The following is an 8,977-nucleotide window of genomic DNA, read 5'->3' as shown; positions in this document are numbered from 1 at the left end:
CCAGTATGGTCTCGATCTCTTGACCTCGTGATCCACCCGCCTCGGCCTCCCAAAGTGCTGGGATTACAGGCTTGAGCCACCGCGCCCGGCCGGCTACTCTGCTAATTTTATTTTACTTTTTTATTGTTATTATTTTTGAGTCAGGGTTTCACTCTGTTCCCCAGGCTAGAGTGCAGTGGTGCAATCACGGCCACTGTTATCATGGTGTACCTTCAACCTCTTGGGCTCAAGTGATACGCTCACCTCAGCCTCCTGAGTGGCTAGGACTACAGCTTCATGCCACCAAGCCAACTAATTTTTCTGTTTTTTTGGTAGAGACGGGGTTTTACCATGTTGTCTAGGCTGGTCTCAAACTCCTGGGCTCAAGCCATCTGCCTGACTTCGCCTCCCAAAGTGCTGGAACTACAGGTGTGAGCTACCACGCCCAGCCTATGTTTGTTTTAAAGAAGATAAAAATTGGGGCACAGAAAAGTCAACTTGTATAGTTACAATCAGTAGAATCCAGATACAATACAATCTCCCTAAATTAATCACTCACTGCTTTAATTAATTACTCTCAACAATACTTTCTCACTATCCTTAAGATATTTATAAAATGGACTAAAATCCGTCTAAAAATTTTAAAACATTAACCCTAAACACAGGAAAATCTACAAAACCATTATAGGAAACTCCAAAACATGTGGTCTAATAACTTATCACCTATCACCCACAAAAACTATCAAACATGTGCTCTAATAACTTATCACCTATCACCCACAAAAACTATCAAACGTGTACTCTAATAACTTATCACCTAACACCCACAAAAACTATCTTTTGGAAGGACCAATCCATATTTAAAGAGGAAGGATATATGTTTTCTGTCTATATAGTCCCTGTGTAACTCCAAATAACTGACACATTCTCTACTCTCTTGGGCATAATCCACCAAAATGACAAAGGAAGAAAGTTAAGAAAAACAGCCGGGTGTGGTGGCTCACACCTGTAATCCCAGCACTTTGGGAGGCTGAGGTGGGTGGATCACCTGAGGTCAGGAGTTCGAAACCACCCTGACCAACAAGGTGAAACCCCATCTCTATTTAAAAAAATTTTTTTTTTAAAAAGTGAAGAAAAACACCAATAAACATAGTATGAGGGTTGAGTCATTAGCTTACTACCACATAAAGTAATGACGCCAGTATTTATTATTCACTAGATTTTTATTCACTTCCAAAATAATTGCGTATATCTGTCTCAAAGTCAAAGGACATACAACGACAAATGCAATCGGTAACAAATTTAAACAGTAGAACGACCCCAAGAATACCATCTCTAGATGGCTCCCTTACCAGTTTCCTTTTCTTTTTCTTTTTTTATTTTATTTTTTTCTGAGACAGTCTCACTCTGTCACCCAGGCTGAAGTGTAGTGGCACGATCTCAGCTCACTGCAATCTCCACCTCCTGAGTTCAAGTGATTCTCCTGCCTTGGCCTCACAAGTACCTGGGACTACAGGGGTACGCCACCATGCCTGGCTAATTTTTGTATTTTTAGTAGAGATGGGGTTTTGCTATGTTGGCCAGGCTGGTCTCAAACTCCTGACCTCAAGTGATCCACCCGCCTCAGACTCCCAAAGCACTGCGGGCCTGCCACTGCACCCGGCCCACCGGTTTCATTTTCTACTGCACTCTCTCTCCCTACAAATTTCCAAATGTTAATGACACTAGAAAATTCCTTTGTAAAAGTAATATCCTAAAAAGAAAAATCTGAAGTTACTTTTATAGTAATGAAACACATGAACTATAACTCTCTTTTGGGGTCCTGACAATGAACAGACGAAATACTTCAAAATATTAAGTGAAAAGCTACTAATTTAATTTTGAAAATGCTATCATAGGCCAGGTGCAGCTCACATCTGTAATCCCAGCACTTTGGGAGGCCAAGGCAGGTAGATCACCTAAGGTCAGGAGTTCGAGATTAGCCTGACCAACACAGTGAAACCTCATCTCTACTAAAAATACAAAAATTAGCCGGGTGCAGTGATGTGCACCTGTAGTCCCAGCTACTCAAGAGGCTGAGGCAGGAGAATCACTTGAACCCAGGAGGTGGAGGTTGCAGTGAGCTGAGATTGAGCCACTGCACTCAGTCTGGGCAACTGAGCAAGACTCCGTCTCAAAAAAAAAAAAAAAAAAAAAAAAAAAAAAAAAAAAAAAAAAAAAAAAAAAAAAAAAAAGAAAGAAAGAAAGAAAGAAAATGCTATCATAAAATGATTCTGTCACAAAAACAAGGAGTATCAGTTTCCAAAGCAATTAAGTACAGTACACTTAAATTTGATTCAGTCATTCTGTGTTTCTTGAAAAGCTGGTGTGGAACCAACAGATAAAAATCACAAAATAGGCCAGGCATGGTGGCTCATGCCTGTAATCCCAGCATTCTGAGAAGCTGAGGTGGGTGGATCACCTGAGGTCAGGAATTCGACACCATCTTGGCTAACATGGTGAAACCTCATGTCTACTAAAAATACAGAAATTAGCTGGGCGTGCTGGCGCATGCCTGTAATCCCAGCTGCCTGGGGGGCTGAGGCAGGAGAATCACTGGAAGCCGGGAGGCAGAGGCTACAGTGATCTGAGATCCCACCACTGCACTCCAGCCTGGGCAATAGAGTGAGACTCCGTGTTGGGGGAGGGAGAAAATTACAAAATAGGGTATGTTGGCTCAACACAAGAAGGCTAACCCTGAGAATCATCCTATAAAGGAACTGCCTATGAGAGTAGGCATTAAGCTCCGCCTAATGCCAAGTATTAAAGGGAAGGCTAGATTATACAAAGGAGGTCAGTGACAGGCCACTGTAGGTGACTGACACATAAGGCACCCTCCACATTACACTGTAACAACCATGACACTTACCTGTGTTTTCGCAGGTATGTTTCTAGTGTTTCTAAAAGACAACTTGAGTCAATTAAAACTACTTCATCCCTGCATTCCTGGGACATTAGTTCCCATACATCCATCCAACAACCTCTGCAGAAAGAACAATTATTAGTGAAAAGGGAGAATACAGAAGGGTTAAAACATTTAAAAAAAAAAAAAAAAAAAAAAAAAAAAAAAAAAAAAAAAAAAAAAAAAAAAAAAAAAAAAAAAAAAACAGAGTAAAGTATTGCTTGATTTTACCTGGCTGTTCCCTGGAAAGGTCCATAATGGAAAATGATCCTACACTTGCTGTCCTTCCTGTGGTCTTCACTACTTCTCTTATCTGTACTTAACTTCTCTGAACTGACACTGCTACTGCTCCCTTCACTGTAGTACAGTATAGTACAAAGCTTAGTGACACTCAGATAATCTGAAGAAAGAATTTCTACAGTCTAAATTAAAATCATGAATGCTTTAATGATTAATATATCAGAACATCTTTATAAATTATGATTACTCACTTTATATTAAAATGTTCATTTAAATGTATGCTCACATCTTTATATAAAAACTTCTCCTTGACTATCAAGTTTATCCGATACAAATTAACATTTGTAGTTATCAAGAGAGCAACTGGTTAATAAACTTATTCTATGAGCAAATACAGTTGGAATGTTCTAAAGTCAAAATCACCGAAAAAATTATAAACACAGACCAATCTTTCACAAATTGAAAATTCTAAGAAGTTTTGATCTACTTAATGAGATCATCATCAAGTAATTACTTTTTTCCTTTTATTTTGTAGAGATGAGGTCTCTGCTATGTTGCCCAGGCTGGTCCCAAAACCACTGACCTCAAGTGATTCTCCCACCTCAGCCTCCCAAAGCACTGAGATTACAGGTGTGAGCCACCATGCCCACCTCATTTTTTTTCTAATCATTACTTTTTAAAGGTAATCCGTGATAACAAACTATTATCTACCTTCACATGTACAAGTAGCTGGAAAAGTCATAGATTAACCTAATTATATTGAATACATTTTAAATTTTCTAAAATAAATATAGTATACTAAGATGAACACTTTATACAGCCTGAATTAATAAGAACTATGCAGTAATTTTTTTTTTGAGACAGGCCCTTGCTGTGTCACTCAGGCTGGAATGCTGGCATGATCTTGGCTCGCTGCAACCGCTACCCTCCCACCTTAGCCTCCCAAATAGCTAGGACCACAGGTGTGTACCACCACACCCAGCTATTTTTTCATATTTTTCTAAGTAGAGACAGCAGGGTCTTGTCATGTTGCCCAGGCTTGTCTCCAACTCTTGAGCACAAGCAATCTGCCCACATCGGCCTCCCAAAGGGCTGGGATTACAGGTGTGAGACACCACGCCCAGCCCTATACAATGCTTTATTTAAAACAAAAAAAAATTACTAAAATCTTCCCAGACTCTCCCTCCCCAACAGGGTTCAACTTTCATTATGAAAACTGCCACACATTTTGCTTTGTCACAGCACATTTCCCTTGGACCTGCATTCCAAGGGAAAGGTGGGTTTATATTCCATTCAGCGACAGCCTTCTTGACTTTTCATTATTCTGAACAACTGGTTCCTCTCTGTTCTTCTGCAGGTCTCAGTACAGTCCTAGGAATTCATTACACCTTTGATGCTAGAGATGGAAAAACCTCTGAACCTTTCACTTACTCTATATAGATAAATGGGTATTTCTCAACCCTCTGCCCAAAATATAAAGTCATCCACACAATTCAGCTCTGTACTACCGCTCATAAGGGCTCAGGCCAAGGTTCAGCTCCCCTTATTTGTGACAATAAAAACCTCATCTGCTCCACTTTCCGTGTTAGATCCTTCTACTCTCAACTCTGACATTTCCTCTTTTACTAACTATACTTAATTAGTATAATGCGTAATTTCTTAGAACTGAAAAACTCTCAAATTCAAGCTCTCATAATTGAGAGGGGAAGGTTCATAAAGAGAAATCAGAGCTGAAGAATGATTACCATCAGAATGTGAAAGCATTATTATTTTTTTTTGAAAAGCTCTATAAAAAATCTATAGCTCAAATCAGGATTTTATGTATAAATATTCTAGACATTATGCCTTCTATTATTCTTTTAAGATCAAGCTTTCCAAAAAAGTAACCCTTCCATTTTCTGATTCTGCTCCCACACTTTCCATTCACAGCTTAATCCATGACAACTTCACACTGCATTCACTTTTCCATCACTGTGACCTGGATTCTGCTTCCACTCAATCACTAACTGAGCTCATCAAGATCACCAATTATCTCAGTGTTACTAAATTCAATGTCCTCTTTTGGGTCCATAATGACGTGACAGCATTTAACAGAGCTGACCAGACTTCCTTGAAACACTTTTACACTTTGGCTTCTTCCTATCTGGCTACTCTTTGTCAAGTTTCTTTACTAACTTCTTTCCCACCATTAAATTCCTAGAATTCTTTTAATCTCTTACCCTTTAGGTGATCTTATATAGCATTCTCAAAAATAAGCTACAGGTCTACAACTCTAGTGTAGATCTTTCTTTCAGGTCTCAAACTTACTCCCAGAAAGACAATAACCTGACTTGCATAGATCAGAGAACACTCTCAGAAAGGCTGACCTAGATTGCTATTTATTAGGATAAAACTTAATCAACTGTATTATACTTTCCCTGGAAAAAGTCTAAACAAATTTAAAAAGCTATGGGAGGGATGGAGCAGTAAGAGATGGGAGTGGAAAATACATAAAATGGAGAATCATAGTAGCATTTAATAGTAATGGTCATCCAAAGGAGACGGAGCCTTGGCTAAGCATACTGTACTGCTTAGCCTGCTATCTATGTAGCCTGTGGGAATAACTAAAGCAACCTTAGTCAAGAGACAGGCACTGCTTAAGCTCAATTAAGTTCATTCACACTAATTCCATACCCAGCAAACAGCCTTCTAAAACATGTGACTTCCCATGCAGTGGGACCGTAGCTGGAAGGGGATGTAAAATCTGTGGAGATTTGTTTTGTATCTTAAGGTGAAAGACAGAAAAACACAGCTGTATGTAAATTTAACAAAAGCAGGTAACTGATAAGTGATTGAGAAGAAAGGAGACGGAGTGCAGAGCAAAAGTGGAAGGACAGGTCTTTGAAGGAAGGCAGCAATGAGCATAGACGTGTAAGATGCTGGAGTACTTGTTGCTTTTCAGTTCATCAATGAAGAGAATATGCTTAACAGAAAAAAAGTACCAGAAGACAAGCTCTTTATTATATACCACGCGATGCCTTCAGCCAACAGGTCATTCTCTAATGTGAAAAATTAGCCTATACTCTGCATTTAGAGTCAGAAATTCTTGAAGATACTGACAAATCTGAGAAGGAAGAAAGAGCGGGTAAAAAAAAATTTTAAATAAAAATTTTTAAAAAGATACTGACAAATCGGGCCAGGCACAATGGCTCACGCCTGTAATACCAGTACTTTGGGAGGGCGAGATGAGTGGATCAGCTGAGGTCAGGAGTTTGAGATCAGCCTGGCCAACCTGGTAAAACCCCATGTCTATTAAAAATATAAAAATTAGCCAGGCATGATGGCAGGTGCCTGTAATCCCAGCTACTCAGGAGGCTGAGGCAGGAGAATCACTTGAACCTAGGAGGTGGAGGTTGCAGTGAGCCAAGATCATGCCTCTGCATTCCAGCCTGGAGTGATACTCCATCTCAAAACATAAAAAAAAGATACTGACAAATCAAGCATGCAAAATAACAATCATCCTTAAGAAAACTTTTTTTTTTTTTTTTTTTTTAGACAGACAGTCTCACTCTGTCACCCAGGCTGGAGTGCAGTGGCTCGATCTTGACTCACTGCAAACTCCGCCTCCTGGGTTCAACTGATTTTCGTGCCTCAGCCTCTCAAGTAGCTGGGATTACAGGCGATTTCGCCATGTTGGCTAGGCTGGTCTTGAACCCCTGACCTCAAGTGATCCACCGCCTCAACCCCCAAAGTGCTAAGATTACAGGCGTGAGCAACCGCAACTAGCCAAGTAAATTTCTTTAAGTTTGCAGACTTTTATCGTGTTCAGAGTACTCCCACGTTTAGGTGTCACATAATGTGTGGTTCTAGTTCAGATTCTGATTCATACAAATTAATGTTTACAAAAAAAAAAAAACAAAAAGAGACAATAGGGAAAATCTGAGTATGAAATAGGTATTCAATTATTACAGTTAATTTTTTTAGGTGTTATGATGTCACTGTGGTTATGAAAAAAAACTTCCCTATGTTTAGAGATGCACATGGAAGGATGCAAAAGCAGAATAACATGGAACCTGGGACGTGCTTTAAAATACAAAGAAAAAGGTGGATAAATGAAGCAAGTGTGGCAACTCTTGATAATTATTGAATATTGGTTAAAAAAAAAAAGTACATGGGAGGTACAGTCATTGTATTTCTACTTTTCTGTGTTTGACAGTTTTAGTAATAAAACTTATTTATTATTTATTGCTTGAACTCCCAGGTTCAAGCAATTCTCCTGCTTCAGCCTCCTGAGTAGCGAGGATTACAGGTGCCTGTCACCATGCCTGGCTAATTTTTGTATTTTTAGTAGAGATGGGTTTCACCATCTTGCCCCTGCGGGTCTCAAACTCCTGACCTCAGGCAATCCACCCTCCTCAGCCTCCCAAAGTGCTGGGATTACAGACATGAGCCACCGAGACCAGCCAACAAAATTTTTAAAATATTTTTTGTTGCTCAGTATAAGGGAAAAAAACCTTAGTACATTAACACACCACTGCCTAATCAACTCTGTGTGTCAGGGAGGAATAAAAGTCTAAAAAATAATGGTGTTACACTGGGAAGTTAAGGTCAAAAAACAAAAAGGTGTCAATGACATAAATGAGGTATTCAAAAATTAACTTTTTAAAAATTAATACAGAGGCCAGGTGCAGTGGCTCATTCCTGTAATCTCAGCACTTTGGGAGGTCAAGGCAGGCAGATCACTTGAGGCCAGGAGTTTGAGACCCGCCTGGGCGACATGGCAAAACTCCATCTCTATTAAAAATGCAAAAAAATTAGACAGGAGTGGTGGTGCCTACCTGTAATCCTAGCTACTCAAGAGGCTGAGGCATGAGAATTGCTTGAATCCAAGAGGCAGAGGTTGCAATGAACCAATATCAAACCACCGCACTCCAGCCTGAGTGACAGTGAAAGGTTCATTCTCTTTAAGAACCTTTAATTAATTAATATTTGAGACAGAGCAAGGCTCTGCCTCAAAAAAATAATTAAAAAAATAAAATTAATACACAAGTCTAGTTTTATAACATCCCATTCTCTCCAAAACTAAGACTTTCTAAGTCACTTACAAAGTCCTTTCACACTCCATGGCTTCTCCTCACCATCCCCACCCCCAGGCAATTTTGTAGGTGACAACTGTGGCACTGTGCTAGCAGAGGGTGAAAAAGCAGCCTTGGACACTATAGCACTTAACCAAGAAGAAAACTACAAATTATTGTGTGGCAATATTTGCTTAAAAAATAAATAAATATAGAAAACTACAAATTAGTTACATAAATCCATATTGCTGTAACAGATTACTTTTTTTCAAACCTTGGTAAATTAGGGACACCTAGAGATAAGAAAGAAAAATAATTTATACATTATGACTACTCTATAGATCAAAGAATGATTACCACTACTTCGAAAACCTTAATATTAGCTGCATAAATTTCCACAAAGACTTCAACCAGCTGGGCACAGTGGCTCATGCCTGTAATCCCAGCACTTTCGGAGGCCGAGGCAGGTAGATAATGAGGCCACGAGTTTGAGACCAGCCTGGCTAATAGGGTGAAACCCCATCTCTACTAAAAATACAAAAATTAGCCAGGCGTAGTGGTGCACACCTGTAGTCCCACTTTCTCAGGATTCTGAGACAGAAGAATCGCTTGAACCCAGGAGACAGAGGCTGCAGTGAGCCAAGATCGCACCACTACACTCCAGCCTGGGCCACAGAGGGAGACTGTCTCAAAAAAAAGAATGGAGTAACCAAAGTCAAGGCACTTCTAGCAGAAGAGTTTCAATCAGGCAGTCACTCAAAAG

At 39.6% G+C, this 8,977-nt stretch overlaps 1 protein-coding gene across 1 annotated transcript in view; it reads right to left on the bottom strand.

The window, feature by feature from the left end:
* GGNBP2 (gametogenetin binding protein 2) overlaps nucleotides 1-8,977 on the bottom strand; it is a 42,767-nt gene that overhangs the window by 20,990 nt on the left and 12,800 nt on the right. Inside the window, exons 4-5 of the mRNA XM_017539729.2 lie at nucleotides 3,152-3,342; nucleotides 2,888-3,001 (exon numbers count right to left, since the gene is read on the bottom strand). Coding sequence (XP_017395218.1) covers nucleotides 2,888-3,001; nucleotides 3,152-3,342 — 305 coding nt within the window. The remainder of the gene's footprint in view (nucleotides 1-2,887; nucleotides 3,002-3,151; nucleotides 3,343-8,977) is intronic.

This window comes from Cebus imitator, unplaced genomic scaffold (genome assembly GCF_001604975.1).
Source record: "Cebus imitator isolate Cc_AM_T3 unplaced genomic scaffold, Cebus_imitator-1.0 Scaffold121, whole genome shotgun sequence".
Lineage (NCBI taxonomy): Eukaryota > Metazoa > Chordata > Mammalia > Primates > Cebidae > Cebus > Cebus imitator.
This window is presented reverse-complemented; position numbering and strand designations above follow the sequence as displayed.